Source organism: Culex quinquefasciatus, chromosome 3 (genome assembly GCF_015732765.1).
Source record: "Culex quinquefasciatus strain JHB chromosome 3, VPISU_Cqui_1.0_pri_paternal, whole genome shotgun sequence".
Lineage (NCBI taxonomy): Eukaryota > Metazoa > Arthropoda > Insecta > Diptera > Culicidae > Culex > Culex quinquefasciatus.
The window spans coordinates 146189954-146205844 of NC_051863.1; the positions used below are offsets into that span (position 1 = coordinate 146189954).

At 33.8% G+C, this 15891-nt stretch overlaps 3 protein-coding genes across 3 annotated transcripts in view; 1 reads left to right on the forward strand and 2 right to left on the reverse strand.

Annotated features, from left to right (window-relative positions):
• LOC6047203 (BTB/POZ domain-containing protein kctd15) overlaps positions 1-15891 on the reverse strand; it is a 130138-nt gene that overhangs the window by 80203 nt on the left and 34044 nt on the right. The gene's annotated exons all lie outside the window — the stretch shown is intronic.
• Positions 6876-7497, reverse strand: LOC6047206. Its single transcript, XM_001864256.2, has 2 exons — positions 7406-7497; positions 6876-7342 (listed from the first exon to the last, which is right to left on the reverse strand). Exons 1-2 carry the CDS (start codon positions 7415-7417, stop codon positions 7004-7006), a joined length of 351 nt encoding a protein of 116 aa, XP_001864291.2. The 5' UTR covers positions 7418-7497; the 3' UTR covers positions 6876-7003.
• LOC119769466 lies at positions 8053-8595 on the forward strand. Its single transcript, XM_038262020.1, has one exon. The coding sequence runs from the start codon at positions 8115-8117 to the stop codon at positions 8466-8468; it is 354 nt and encodes a 117-aa protein (XP_038117948.1). The 5' UTR covers positions 8053-8114; the 3' UTR covers positions 8469-8595.

Genomic DNA, 15891 nt, shown 5'->3' on the forward strand with positions numbered 1-15891 from the left:
GTTATTTGAAATATCCCGAATTTCACACATCACTCCTTCAACCTAACCTGATTTGCATGGTTTGAAAAAAATCCTTCCTCCGCATGTTATCGATAAACAGAACCACGCACAATTTCCACGTGGTGGCGGCGGAACCACGCACAAACACACACAACCGGTCAGCACGGACGTGAAACACGTGTGCAGTGTGGATCACATCACTTCACCTTGCAGCGTTTCGCCCTTCCGCGATGATCATGATGCCCTTCTGTTAGGAGGGGCGAAGAAGGGGAGGGTGGGGTCGAAAAAACCTTCTAACCATGAAATAATAACATACGAAATGAAAAGAGATGCAATTAAACTGGTCCCAAAACCGCCCACGGGGGGCCATCGCCAGAGAGAGGAAGAGGGGTAGAGAGAGAGAGAGAGGCCAGCTGGGCCGCGGGCCGATAAAATGTGAATATACCATACATTATCGGGTTCTGGCATCGGACGGGGATTTATATTTACGTATAATTTAACTTGGTATTTTTTTTCGTTTCGTTTCGTTTCGAGCAGGCTGCGTCCGAGTACTGGCCGCTGCCGTCAAAGCTCGAGCTCGAAAACTAGCCCTCGGGGAAGGGGGTGTACGTACGTGTGTGTGTGTGTGTGCTCGATCGTCGGTCACACGGCTTGAAAGACAGTTGTGGCAGCCGAAAATCGGACAAAATCGAGGCACAGTGCTAAAATTGACAAGAAGTTTCGAAAATTTCAACACTCAAAATTTGTTTTTGCATTTATGATTTTCTTGTATTTCTATTGAGACAAAATATTTTTCATACCTGAAAAAAAAACAGTTCTGAAATGTTCATTATAGCTCTTATTGCAGTGCTGAAAAGTTCTACTTTTCAGAACTTGTATCGAAAAGCAGTTGCATTTAAAAAAAAACAGTCGAACGCTTTAACTTAACTTCCTCCGTTCGTAATCCCAAAGTGGATAATTGTCAAACCTTTTTTTTTTTTAATTCCTACCAATCGTACGCAGCTCCGGCTTCAAGAGTGAGCTTTCGAACCAAGCCGCTGATGATGCCCGCGCAGCACACCGCTCAAATCATTTGACATTTTATGGTTCCGACTCTGAGGAAAGCTTCGGGGCTCTGGCTGGCTGGTCGGCTGTTGCTCTCGCATTTAGTTTAAACCACCATCGGAATTTCGCTGAGAGGCGTTCGACGGCAAAACGAACTGATAAAAGTGATGATAAAATTTATAGCACCCCGCTTGAAACCGCGTGTGTGGATGGTGCGCGAAGTTTGCAATGCGTTTTTTAAATTTATTTAATTTGAAACTTTAAATATATTCTAAGTCCTGTCAACATCACCATACCTATAAAAGAGAAAACAGAGAAAAACAAACATTAAAATTTTATAAACATTATACCAAAATTATTATAAACACGACCGTTAAATATTCAACGATATCATTTCAAGTCACACTTAAGATCGTAACACGATCGCAAAGTTACGAGGAAAAAAATAAAAATATAAAACAGCATCTCCAAAAGCTCTGCCCATAAGAAAACGACCGCGAACAAGCCATTTAGTCGTGCTTCCGAGCGTTTGAGTGCGCATAAAACAGGAGAAACATAAAAAAAAACATGATGAAGAATTTCATTGGGTGCGAAAAAGGGGAAGACTATGCCATGAAGTCGTCACTTGTTGATTTTTCATGGCTAATTGAATGCTTAGATTTTTTTTTAGTTTACCGAGTTCTGCTAAGAAATTAAATCAACTCAAAAATATTATTGTTCGCTACTGAACATCTTACAATTTGGAAAGTAAGACGAGGTGAAAACAATAAAGAAAATTTTACCCCAAAATCTAGAGGAATACTAATTAGTTAATTTGATCAATTTATCAGCTACTCGTGATTTATTTTTCTTTTTATGAAACTTCGTCCATCGATACGCCATGTCGGAATAAGCCAGTTTTCATAATTGGTTTTTCCATATAATTCTTCATACAAACTTGGGATCTGTTCATACAAAAGTGCTATGGAGCAGCTGGAATTGTGGTTTTTGATTAATATCGTTTTTATATTTACGTAAGCAAATTTACTGTCCTGGTTTCTACCACACTGAAAAAAAAAATCTATTTTCAGTTATTAGTAATGCAATTAAGCTTATATCTGTAAGCCCTTACATCCAATTGAAATGCTGTCAAAGGCAAACCCGTTTTTTCAACATTTTTATTTTTAAAACCGCTGTATCTTCCCAAAGATTGGACATAGGACAATGGTCAATATGGAGACTTTTATGTAAAATTGTCTGGAAAATCGATCCTCACTTCTGGTTTTTTAAAATTTTGACGTTTAAACCACTTTTCAAAAAAAAAAACAGTTTAAGTAAATGATTTTTGTATTTTTTAGGAGAGACATCCTGCATTTTTCATCAGTCTTTTGGTAGCATTTAAGGCTATTTCCTCAAAAAATTTGAACGAAAAAAAATCTTGGCATCACCTTCAAATTTAAGTTTAAGCCTTAAAAATCATAAAATGTCATTGATGTGGCGTGTATTTTTTTTCACTGTATTTGTTTCTGAAAGCCCGTCCAATTTCCTACAAGTTTGTCTTTGACCACTTTTTGATACAACGCAACGGCTTCGAGATACAGTAATTTTTAAATTACAAAATGCAAAAATATTTAAATACTTTACGCCTTCCTCAAATGTTATTTTCGAGTACTATTGGCTCCATATACACAAAAATGGCTCAAATTTAACTAGGATAACATGTCTAAAAACTTTCATTGAAATCAGAGAGGGTCGGGTACAAAAGTACCAGAAAAATTTATGATTTTAGCTGGAATTGCTCTATGTGAACGCTTGAAAACGTTTTCTTCAGGAAGGAATTAATGATCAATTTGGTATCGAAAAAAAAACAACAAAAAAATAACTTTATGATACCCGATAATCTTATCCAAAGTAACCGACGGTAACTCAGTTTTAAATATCTTTCTAAAATTCAGGCAATCCAACCATATCATGTATTTTTGATAATTTAGTAAAGCCGTTGCAAATATTTTTTTTTAAATTGTATCAGACCCCCCCCCCCTTCAAGCTCGATCGGAAAAGTCAGGGGGCGAAAAAAATATCAAAAATCAAGAAATTTTGAGTGCAATCCGCTGAAAACATTGTACAATGCATTCCTCTGTGTTTATGAACATTTTAAACATGTTTAAGTTTGTTTACAAAAATTTTAAATTTTTGAGAAATTCAGTACTGCAAAAAGTTGTTAAAGGTAAAAAAGCAAAACAATTATTTTATCTTTAAAAAACAATTTCACGCAAATAAGCTTAACAGCGTGATAAAAAGAATTTAAAAAAGGAAGTATGTTTGAACGAAATTGATACAAAATTTACTCTTAAATATCCTGAATTTGAATAGATTTTCTTCGAAAACAAGCTAGAGTAAATCATGTTTAAATTTTCAATAAAAACTATTTCATAACCATATTATTTTAAAGGCAGATATATAAAATAATGAAGAAGATTTCAATTTGGTCATTCGAGGTATAAATTATAATAATTATTAAATAAGCCTTTTATCATAATTAAGATTTTTCCTCAACTCCTAGAAATTTTCATGAAATTTGATGGGTAGGTTAGGGACCATCCATAAACCACGTGGACACTTGGGGGTGCCGATGGTCTACGATCTATACAAAAAGTTTTTTTGGATGGACCATTGTCCACGAGGGGGGGGGGGGGGCGTTACAGATTCTGGAGAGCTGGGCACGCTAGGGCAGATTCCCAAAAAAGTGTCCACGTGGTTTATGGATGGTCCCTCAATGGTCTCCGTTGAAATTGGAAGTTTAAAGGATTACTTTATGTAATGGTTTTTCACAAATATTATATTTTTGCATCTTGATTTTTAAGTTAAACTTTTGAAGAAAGAGAACTTGCCCATGAAGCCATTTCATCCGGCCCACGACGGCTTTTTAAAATAGTTCTTTGATCGACCCTTAAGGTTGTTAATGAAATGTTTAATAAATAAATTAATTGTCTGAATTCAAAAAAATATCTTGAGACCAAATTTAACATATTTAAACAACATTCTTCATGTTTGAATTTAATTCTTATAATTTCTATATTGATATTTCTTAACTGAAAAATGGTGCAAGAAAACAAAATTATCCATTTCGTAAAATTTAGCAATTTATGAAAAAACTGGATGGTTGTCTAAAAGTGTACAAAAAGTTTAAATTTGAATTTCTTTCAGTTTTGACTGAGTTTACTTCAAATTGAAGGTTTTTATTTTCAATTTTTTAAATAAACTAATTTTATTTTCAAGAACAACTTTTCACTGATTAAGTTTTTTTGAAATAAAATTAAAATAACAAATTATTCATATTAAGAATAGATCGCTGCAAATATTTTATAAATATTTAAAAAATGTCTCAAAATGAGTCAAGAAATTAGGGAGCAAAAATATTTTTTTCGTATACTTTGAATTTTGAAGAATAACGAATTGAAAATGAGTAAATATTTTTTACACTTTTGAAATTTAAAAATATTTTTTTAAATATTTGAATAAAGGTGTACAACAACGCATTTTTTTATTTATTTGTAAAGGATATTCGAATCCAAATTTCGTTTGAATAAATTTTATTATGTCTCATTGATTTTTTAAATATTGTAACGTTTTTTAAAATGAAACTTTAAAAGAATGCAACGACCATTGAAATTTGAATGTTATTTTTTAAATTTGCAATCGTCAAAATCAATAACCATACATTTTTAAACAAACAAAAAATAAAATAAGTCAAATAAACACATTTTTGAATGTTATCTTTGTTTTCAATTCTTAAAATCAAGATATATGAATCATATTTGCAATACTAGTTCTATTATTTATTTATTTTTAAAGAACCCAATAAAAAAATGTGTTTACTTTTGAACTATTAAAAATATTAGTTCCGGTCCGCCAATGCTTCAGAAAAATCAGATCTGGCCCGCAGGGCCAAAAGGTTGGGCACCCCTGTTTTATCCAATAGAAAATTAAGAAAAGATTGGTGAAGTAAATTATAGCTGATTGAAAAATATTTTAAATTATAGTATAAAAAGTACTTTCAGTAATTTTAACGTAATGTGTTTTGGAATTCAGGTCCCCATGAAAATTGCCATTTTTGTGCGTGAAAAGTCACTAAGCCACTATTTTTTAACAAAATATCGTTTTGTATTTTTTCAAGTTTTAAAATTTTCTTAATCTTTAATATTGATATTAAAGGAAGCAAAAATTGTCATGCATTGTTACATTCATTGAAGTTTTTTTTTGTAAAATGCCTTATTTTTACAAATTGCTATTTGATTACAAAAAAAAAATGCAATTTGAAAACCAAATTTTTCATGAAATACCGTATTCTATGGAAAATACTATTTTTTTTTTTTCATAATTTTCCATATGGGAATCGAACGCAATTTTTTTTTTATTTTCAATTTATTAGAGTTTTTTATGTGAAACACTCAAATTTTCACAATTTTTCTCAATTTTCCATTCTTTTAAATACTAAAATTTTTAAAATTCATTCATTTTTTTCTTGTATTCTTAACAACAAATTCGAGTTCTTCGGCCCATTTTAGTCCAATTTGAATATTTGATTGAATAGTAAATTAAAAATGCATTTTGAGCCATCATCATGGGTTTGAAAATACTGGATCAGTTTCACGTATGTTAGGCATCAGACTTAAGCTCGACAGTCAAAAATAAGACAACAAAAAACACTTTTTTTGTGGTTTGATTATCTGAAGATCCGATTTTCCGTAGTGTCAAGACGACTGTTACAGTACAGTAAAGTATATAATTTTCACTGCAATTTGAATATTTTTGAAAAAAAAAATATATTTTTGAAAAAAAAAATAAATTGTGTGGAATTTGGAGTACTTAAAAGAAAAACTCTAGTAAAATGAAATACTACAAAATTCGAAAATACAAAGTATCCGCCTAAAAAAAATCGTTTTTTTAAACTTTTATGTTTAAAATGAATACAAAATTTCTCGCGTTATTTTGCAGTAGGTCGTAAATAATCATGCATAAAGCTTAAAAATTGAAACTTTTTCAGGGAAACTGTTATCTACAATCCGATTGATTTGAAAATGTTTCATAATGTAATTCTGTATGACACAGGATTGAAAAACAATAATTTTAAGAACTTAAAAAAGCTTTTTATTATATACTTTTAATTTGAAAGTGTTTTATGCCCATCATTGTATCCGGGCAAATAGTTGCTGTACTTTCATGACAAATTATACCAAGAAAAGATTTTTATTGATTATTATTTGGAGTCTTCAGTCGGAATTTTTTTTCTAGCATTCTTTGAAATAACCCCATTTCAAAGGTTCGGAAACTTTTTATTGGAGATCAAATATGTAACTTTAAGTACCTTAAGGCATATTCATAAGACATTTGCAGAATGAAGCGATTCAGTTTCAGACTTTTCTGAAGAAAAATCTTATGATATCGAAAAAAAACTTTAAATTTATTTAAAGTAACTCTTAGTACTATTTTTTAGATCAGCAATGTCCCACAAATTTCTAAGGGACGAGTCTAAGTATTTTATTGATTTGAAATTTTGCAGATATTCGTCAATGGAAATGAAAGCTGATTGTCTTCATGGGATTTTTATTTCATTCAATTCAAAGCTCGATGTATTAAAAGCATAGACAATATAAGTTGTAGAGCATTTTCTCAGCTATTTAAACGAAATATTTTTCAAACATAAATTGATACTTAAAAAACAATCAAAAATATGCCTACTCTTGACTGGAAATCCGCCTTTCCGAGATACAGAGATGAAAAATCAATCAAATAAAAAAACAATAGAAATCCATTTCTGGTTTTCCTAGAAAATTGCTCAGTTCCATTAAATCACTGCAAAAATATATTTATTGTAATCGTTCCATTCCACAAATCACCGGTGCTTGCGACGTTTCAACTCCAGAAAAAAAGCATTCCTTCATCCGCATAAGAAGAGCATCGTCAATCCTTTTCCATTTTACCACGGGTACCAGGCACGGTTTCCGGCGAGGGCAGCGGTGGTGGCCGGAACAACGGGAGCAGCACGGTTCCAGGCAGCAGCCGGGTTGGCGCCCCAACGGTTCCACGGATCGGCCGCTCCGGCAGCAGCTCCCCAGCGGTTCCAGCGTGGGTCAACGGCGGCGGCCGCAGCAGGGTTGTTCCAACGGTTCCATGGGTTGACGGCACCGGCTGCGGCTACCGGAGCCACTCTGGGATCGGCCCAGGCCGCGTTCCACATGGTCTCCGAAGTTGCGAGACCCGTCGGTTTTTCGGCCGGGGAACAGGCGGCCAGGGTGACCAGGGCGGCGATGAGAACCTGAAGTTTGATGTTTTTTTGATTTCAGAGCTTGGAAAGTTTAAGATTTTAAAGTGCTCTTACCAGTTTGAACATTTTGAAGTTGAAAATATTTCAATTTCTTTCGGAAGCTTATTTAGGTGATGCTTGATGCGATTGCAATCGGAAACTGTATGAAATTAAGCCGATCTGCTGGCCTTATATACTATAATTGAAGCTGAAAAAGGCTAGGCGTTCGAGGGCTAACTAGAATTAAATTTCAATAATTTAAATCGGGGAGGATGCTATTCAATTTTGCTTAAGTCATAAGTAATTATGATACTGAATTCTCTTCGAAATGATTGAAGACGACTTTTTGCCTTACCCTCCCAGGAAGTGTCAATAAGATTAATGTTAGTATCTTAACATTAAAATTAAACACTCAGTTCCCTTCGCCTACACAGAATTTATTCCTAAAAATGCCACATTAACGTTAATCAAATCTAATCCTCCCTTAGTCTCTACCATTAGCCTAGTAGCACCAAGTAACTCCTCCTCATCCTCCTCCTCGTGGCTATAGATTAGCGACCTATCGGCGTTAGCGTGTGAGCCACATTTTGCGGTAAATGTCACTCCGGCCGCTGACTTTGACCGTGCGTCATTTAGAAAGAGCTGCTCCTCGTACGGCGAGGGTGACTTACCTGGTAATTGAAAGTATATAAAGCCGGGTGATTGGCTTACTTTTCATACAGTATCCGATTGCAATTACAACAAGCATCACTTAAGGGAAGCTCCCGAAATTTTCAACTTCAAAATGTTCAAGCTGGTTCTCATCGCTGCCCTGGTCACCCTGGCCGCCTGTGCCCCGGCCGAAAAGCCGACGGCGGGTCTCGAAACCTCGGAGACCATGTGGAACGCGGCCTGGGCCGATCCCAGAGTGGCTCCGGTTGCCGCGGCCGGTGCCGTCAACCCGTGGAACCGTTGGAACAACCCTGCTGCGGCCGCCGCCGTTGATCCGCGTTGGAACCGCTGGGGAGCTGCTGCTGGAGCTGCCGATCCGTGGAACCGTTGGGGCGCCAACCCGGCTGCTGCCTGGAACCGTGCTGCTCCCGTTGTTCCGGCTACCGCCGCTGCCCTCGCTGGAAACCGTGCCTGGTACCCGTGGTAAAATGGATAAGGATTGACGATGCTCTTCTTATGCGGATGAAGGAATGCATTTTTCTGGAGTTGAAACGTCGCAAGCACCGGTGATTTGTGGAATGGAACGATTACAATAAATATATTTTTGCAGTGATTTTTTTGTATTTTATTTACACAAATCATCCAATCAATTTACACTATTACACTATCATCCTACAGGATAACACGTTAAAAAATGAAAATAAGAGACTTCAGAACAGTTTATGATTAAAATTATTAGAGAATCAGAAAGAAACTATAGTTATATGTTTCAAATCAAGTGAAATCTCATCGCAAATTAACTTCATTAATTAAGTAAAAAAATAATAAAAATTTAAAAACTAAACAATAATCATTTCTTTAAAATTAAACCGGGACCATCCAGAAACCACGTGAACACTTTTTTGAAATCTCTTGATTCTCATAGTATTGGCTTAAACATGCACATTAATATACTAAAACAGCAATTCCATTTAAGAGCGAGTCCACGAACAGGGCATACCCCTTTGTATGGGACGTCGTTTGGACCTCACCAATCTGCCTGAAATTTTCAGGGGTTGTTTGTACATATATAACTAGCATCTGGTAAAAATATGAGCACTCTAGGTCAACGGGAAGTGGGGCAAATCGGGACACAAAGTTTGATGGTTCAAAAACGTCAAAAATCTTAAAATGGCTATAACTTAGGCAAAATTCAATTTAATTTCAAAATTCAAAATGCATCTAAAAGGGCTTGAAAAATGCAACAAAATGCAGGGTAGCATCTCAATTGGTTATTTCTAAAGGAGTTATTGGCATTTTAGTGAAAAATAGCATAATTTTCAAACTCAAATAAAAAGTGTTCCATCCAGATATCAACTCGGTTCGACCTGCAGCTTGTAGAGGACATCTGGGACTACCATCTGAGACTGAGAACGCTTTGGGTAAGGCAGTTTAACATATTAAATGGACACTTTTACTTTTAGTGATTTTTTGGTTGTAAATTTTTGCTGGGGACCCCTTAGATCCCATTTTTGGTGATAATTTTATCATATTCGTGTTTCTGAGACAATTTTACAATAGAAACATGTATAAAATGTGTATTTTCATCCATTGTAACCCTTTAAAAATAAAAGTTAAAAAAAATTGAGAAGCTGCTTTTTTCTGGTGTCATCTAGTATCCTTGGAAACGAACTTGATTTTCAATAAATGTGAATCGAAGATTTTTTTTAACTTTTATTTTTTAAAGGGTTAAAATGGATGAAAATGAACATTTTTATACATGTTTCTATTGTGAAATTGTCTCAGGAACACGAATATGATAAAATTATCACCAAAAAATGGGATCTAAGGGGTCCCCCGAGCAAAAATTTACAACCAAAAAAATTACTAAAAGTAAAAGTGTCCATTTAATATGTTGAACTGCCTTACCCAAAGCGTTCTCAGTCTCAGATGGTAGTCCCAGATGTCCCCTACAAGCTGCAGGTCGAACTGAGTTGATATCTGGATGGAACACTTTTTATTTGAGTTTGAAAATTATGCTATTTTTTCACTAAAATGCCAATAACTCCTTTAGAAATAACCAATTGAGATGCTCTACCCTGCATTTTGTTGCATTTTTCAAGCCCTTTTAGATGCATTTTGAATTTTGAAATTAAATTGAATTTTGCCTAAGTTATAGCCATTTTAAGATTTTGACGTTTTTGAACCATCAAACTTTGTGTCCCGATTTGCCCCACTTCCCGTTGACCTAGAGTGCTCATATTTTTACCAGATGCTAGTTATATATGTACAAACAACCCCTGAAAATTTCAGGCAGATTGGTGAGGTCGATGCGAGATGGGTATGCTTTGCTCGTGGACTCGCTCTTAAAAGAGCCTAAACCGAAAAAAAAGTTCTCCGATCCAGCTTTTTAAGGTACCAAAAGTTGCGTGTTTTAATTACGAAAATTTTGGTACTCTAGTCATCGCTGAAATTTTTAAGTTATCGCAGTTTTAGTGAAAAATGTTTATTTTTTGCCGATTTCGTTTTTGCACGTGGTGCGTCGGAAAACTCAGTTTTTATTTTCAAAAAATCATAACTCGGAAACGTACGGTTTGACATTATGTAAAATTTTCCGAGAAATCCGATAAAAATATTTTCAGACATAAGCTCTTTGGTCTAGACACGGTCAAAACGCCATATTAGGTTTTCATACGACTTTTTAAAATGTTAAGCTAGACTTTTTAAACTTCTTACTATTTTTCTCAAATAGTCAAACTAATCACCTTTCTTTTGCGTCTAAGACAGCTAAAATCGGATGAAATGACGCGGAGATATGATTTTTTGAAAAAAGTGGCTTTTGCGAAAAATGACGAAAATTGCCATTTTTCGAACCACCCTGGCACGATGTAGGTCATCCTAATGGCAAACAAAATTATACGGGTCTAATTGATTTGGCCAAGGAACCCCCAGAAAAATTTTGAGCCCGATCGGAGACCTTTTTTTTGGTTTAGGTTCTTTTCAAATGGAATTGCTCAAAAATGAAACAAGAAAAATGTAAAACAAGAAAAGTAAAGTTTATCGTAGAACAAAAGTTGCTCAAAATGACCTCCAGAAGACAAATATTGATTACGAACTTTTGTGACAGAAATTACATGGTTTGACTGCTCGACTGCACCGTTGATTCATCGAATCAAATTTCAATTTTTACTTTTCGATATTTTTCATGAAAATCCTAGTCATTGGTTCAAAATTGTTCTACGGTTTTTTTTTTAAAATGTGTACTCTTATTTATTGCTTTATTACATGATTATTTATATTCACCAACACACATTTTTTATGAAAATAACAGTCAGCCCCAACTGAATTGATAATGACACCCAATAATGTCATCTGAGTAAATTTTCTCATAAAAATATATTTATCTTAAATTTACTCCAAACTATCCAATTTTAAATTTATAACTTTTATTTTCAGGTAAAATTAGTGAATATACCATTAAAAAAAATGTAAATAACAATCCATAGTTTCAACATTTGCAAAGATAAATAAGTTTCCATATTTGTATAAAATGTATTAAAATGCATTTTACACTAGTTCAGTTGTTTTGGAATCCTTAGTTGTCTAAATATGTAAGACTTGACGAAAACAAAATTTTGACAAAAAAAAAATTGAATAAACTAGGAGGCATTTTTTGAAACAAAGATTGAATTTAATAGGGGATTTTAGGATTTTTTAGGAGGTTAATTGGTGCCAGAGTTATAATTTTGTGGGAATGTCCGATAGTTTTTTTTTATTTGATTTGAACTCATTGCTCGCTTAAATAATGCTTTTCTTAATATTCATCAATTGTTAACAGTTAGGATTTCTTTATTTTAGGCTGATGTTTCCAAAATATGTTTTTAACCGGTTTGAATTACACAAAAAATGAGTTTTTTTATCCAGTCGTTGGATTTTTGTTAGAAACAACCAAGGGTCAAATGTTGCAATACATATAAATAATTATAGACAAGTGTTGTATAGAAAATAACGCTTTATTTGAAAAATCGTTTTCCTACGTTCCATCGTTTTTTTGGCATGTTCTTAGTCAGCTCTCAATATTGAAAACATCAAGAATCACAGGTGTTTTCTTCGGAATTAGCCCATTTAATGGAAATCGAATTCAGGTTAAGATGAAAAACACACAAAAATAAAATTCATAAGTTTTTAAGACATTTTTTTATGTATTCGAATGGAAGTGAAGTACAGCGTGAAGGAACAGCGATAAGATTTGAATTTTTTAGTGAATTAAGTGCATTTTTACACACTTCATCCATGTGAGAAACAAATAATAAAATGGATTAAACAACTGTAGTCAGATTCACAAATTTTCTTACAAAAAATCTAAATCAAAGTTACAGCTATAATCTGAAAACAGCTTAAAATTGGCGAACATTGTTGTGTGCAATAATTATGCTGGTGCAAAAGAAGTGTTTTTGATAACGTATAGTATTCAAGTCAGGGAATTACGAGCCAAAAATGCATTTGATGAACTTGGTAACGATACAAATAAAAGTTTCCATAATAAATTTTAATTAGAACTCAAAATTGCAATCCTCTGCAGTCCAATGTTGCCTCTCTGCAAGCTTCGATTTTAAATTCGTTAAAAACACCTTTTCAAACAATGATCTTTAAAAGCATTGAAAAAAGAACTCTAACAATTTAAAACAAAATTAGATTAGCAGTACAGTCATCCCTTTTATTCGGAACAGTTTACAGATCGGCCAATGTTCAAAAAATCATAGCAAATAAATAATTGAGCTTAATGATTCGCTTTTACCTTCATTTGAAAGCTTTTCTTGAAATCCACCAATTCGGAAACATTTTTGCTTACGATTGTAAACAAACTTTGGTTCTCTCCATGAGTACACGATTTTTACAAAATAATGACTTCACGCACTGAAACCAACGAAATTCAGGCTTGTAAATATGCATTTGGCATGCTTTTGACAAATTATCTCCGAATATAGTTCCGAATATGTACGCAGTTATTTTTTTTGTGGTCCAGACTATGACTCTATCTATCTCTCTGTGACTGTAAAAGATTTCAAAACAAATTAAAAGGACAAAGGACAATAAAAGTAGGTTGTAGAATAAGTCAAATTTCTGATGGAATTTGAATGAAGCAAACTTAAAATAAACAACATAAATGGAAATTAAAATACAAACAATTAAACAATAAATACATGATGAGAGGTACATTTTTATGAAGGATAATTGGGTTAAAATTACCATCTGTATTTGGGAAACATAAAATAATCTTTAAAATGAGACTTTAAAATAAAATAAAAACTTTTGTTAAAGTTATAAGCAGTCGAAAAAGCTAACAATAAATCGATTTTTTTTAATTATGATATTTATCTTAAGCTCAAAGAAAATGGGTAATTTCCATATCAATTAACCCTTTCCTTGAGCTTGGGAGTGTTAAACATGACAGCTATTGCAAATTTTTTCCAATTAAATTTTGAATGCAAACCTTGACAATAGGAAGAAACTTTATGCTCCATGCCATTTTTACTTTGTCTTTGACACATTTTTTATGTAATATTACTAAAAAAAGAAGTAATATTCAACCTACCAAATTTTCCTAATAATTCACTCAACTCAAATGCCATCATGCTCGATGTCCAGTCTTCCCCTCTTTCACAGAAATGATTCATAGCTTCCGATAAACCCGACCTGATGTCGATACTTGACTCCGCAAAAATCCTGCCCGCCTCAATGAGCCCAGAACCGATCACTTTTACGCGATATGTCCATCAAAAGCACCCTTCAGCGCCAAAGCGCAGCGGAAAATTACAAGACACTTCCTTTCACCGGGGCCCACAAAATCAGTGCCAATCGGCCCGTTGTGCTGCTGCTGCCCATGGTTTGGGCTAATATTTGCGATTAAGGGCCCCGGTATTATCATCCGTAATCATAACCATCGCGGGGGGCTCCAGCCCCTGCCCCGTCGTTCAAGGATGCAACTATCTCGAGATCAATTGAAAACTCCAATAATTTCCGATAATCATCATCGTTTGCGGCTTTTCACGGCAGCAACAGCAGCAGCAACCAACAGCCGGGGGATGTCCTCTCGTTCGGAGTACGCCGTCCAGATGGGTTGGCACTGGTTTCTGGTACGAAGGGTGTAGCACAAGCTGTTAATTCCACGGTGGAAGCATATGGCGTCCTTTTGATCCAAATTCGACCGGAATCCGGTGAATTTTTTGGGATGTTAGGGTGGTTTGAGTTTTTTTTTCTAAATTTTTTTAACCTTGAATCCCTCAGGAACAAGGAAGCATCAACTTTGACAATGAAACAAATAAATTTTTAATAGGAAGTTAGAATTTCAGACTGTTAAGTAAGTTTTCAAGAAATGTTCGTATTTTTATATGAACTTCTCTAAACCCCTAAACCCGAGCATGGGTAAATAACAAGGGAAATGCGTAATAATACCTTTCTCTGGTATCAATACCAAATTTTGGTATTCTTGGACCCTTTAAATTTGTCTTAAGGATTATGCAAGAGCAAAATGTGGTATCATACCAATTTAAGGTATTGTTTTGATATTGCAAAATTGCAGAATTTGTCAATGATCGAACACCACATTTTGGTATTCTTTTGGTATTACAGTATTTTATCAAATTCCTCTGCAACTATGGGAAAATTTTGACCAATTTTGACAAAATAATTAATTTTGCGCTAAAATGATGTCTCAAAGCGAATGCTTTCATTCAAAACCGGAAATTTCAAACTTGATTTTAAACATTTTTGAAATACCCCCTATAGAAATGACTTGAAATTGTGGAAAATTTTCTAAGTCAGGATGGCACATTTTGGTATTATTTTGGTATTTAAGTGTTTTATCAAATTCCTCTGAAACTATGGGAAAATTTTGACCAATTTTGACAAAATAATTAATTTTGCGCTAAAATGATGTCTCAAAGCGAATGCTTTCATTCAAAACCGGAAATTTCAAACTTGATTTTAAACATTTTTGATATACCCCCTATAGAAATGACTCAAATTGTGGAAAATTTTCTAAGTCAGGATGGCACATTTTGGTATTATTTTGGTATTTAAGTGTTTTATCAAATTCCTCTGAAACTATGGGAAAATTTTGACCAATTTTGACAAAATAATTAATTTTGCGCTAAAATGATGTCTCAAAGCGAATGCTTTCATTCAAAACCGGAAATTTCAAACTTGATTTTAAACATTTTTGATATACCCCCTATAGAAATGACTTGAAATTGTGGAAAATTTTCTAAGTCAGGATGGCACATTTTGGTATTATTTGAATATTGAAAGGTTTCATCAATTTTCTCTGAAACTATGGGAAATTTGTTAAAAAAAATTTACGAGTTAATTAATTTTGCGCTTAAATAACTTGAAACCCAAAAATGTTAAAGATGAGTTTAAAAATTAGTGTGATATACCCACTAATATTTTTTTCAAAAACGTTGAATATATAAGTCGGGATAACCAAATACTTTGAAAAACGAGTCAATCGACAGATTAATGAATTTTGGTGAAGTTCAATTCAGTTTCATTTTAATAATACTTATTTTTCAATCTTGTTATTTTTCAGAAGCTTCAAGAACTTCAAGCACAGGCCGTTCATCAATGACAAATGCATTCGGTGTGGTGAAGAATATCACTAATAACAACATGGAATCATCAGGTGAGAAGATTTGGTTGTTGCATATGAATAATTTCTGTTTTTTTATTAACTGCAACTGCTGCACTAAAAATGGTATGAAAATACCAAATTTTGGTATTACTTTTCAAATACCAGCGACCATAATGTGCTCTTAGTTGCCCAGTAATAGATGGTAAAATACCATGAAATCATACCAAAATCATGTATGTGAAAGACCACAGAAATACCAAAATATGATTTTCCAAGGGCGCGGGAATACCTAAAAATA

Excerpts from the sequence above, each read along its gene's own strand:
- LOC119769466 (XM_038262020.1), top strand. The coding sequence starts at position 8,115 with ATGTTCAAGCTGGTTCTCATCGCTGCCCTGGTCACCCTGGCCGCCTGT.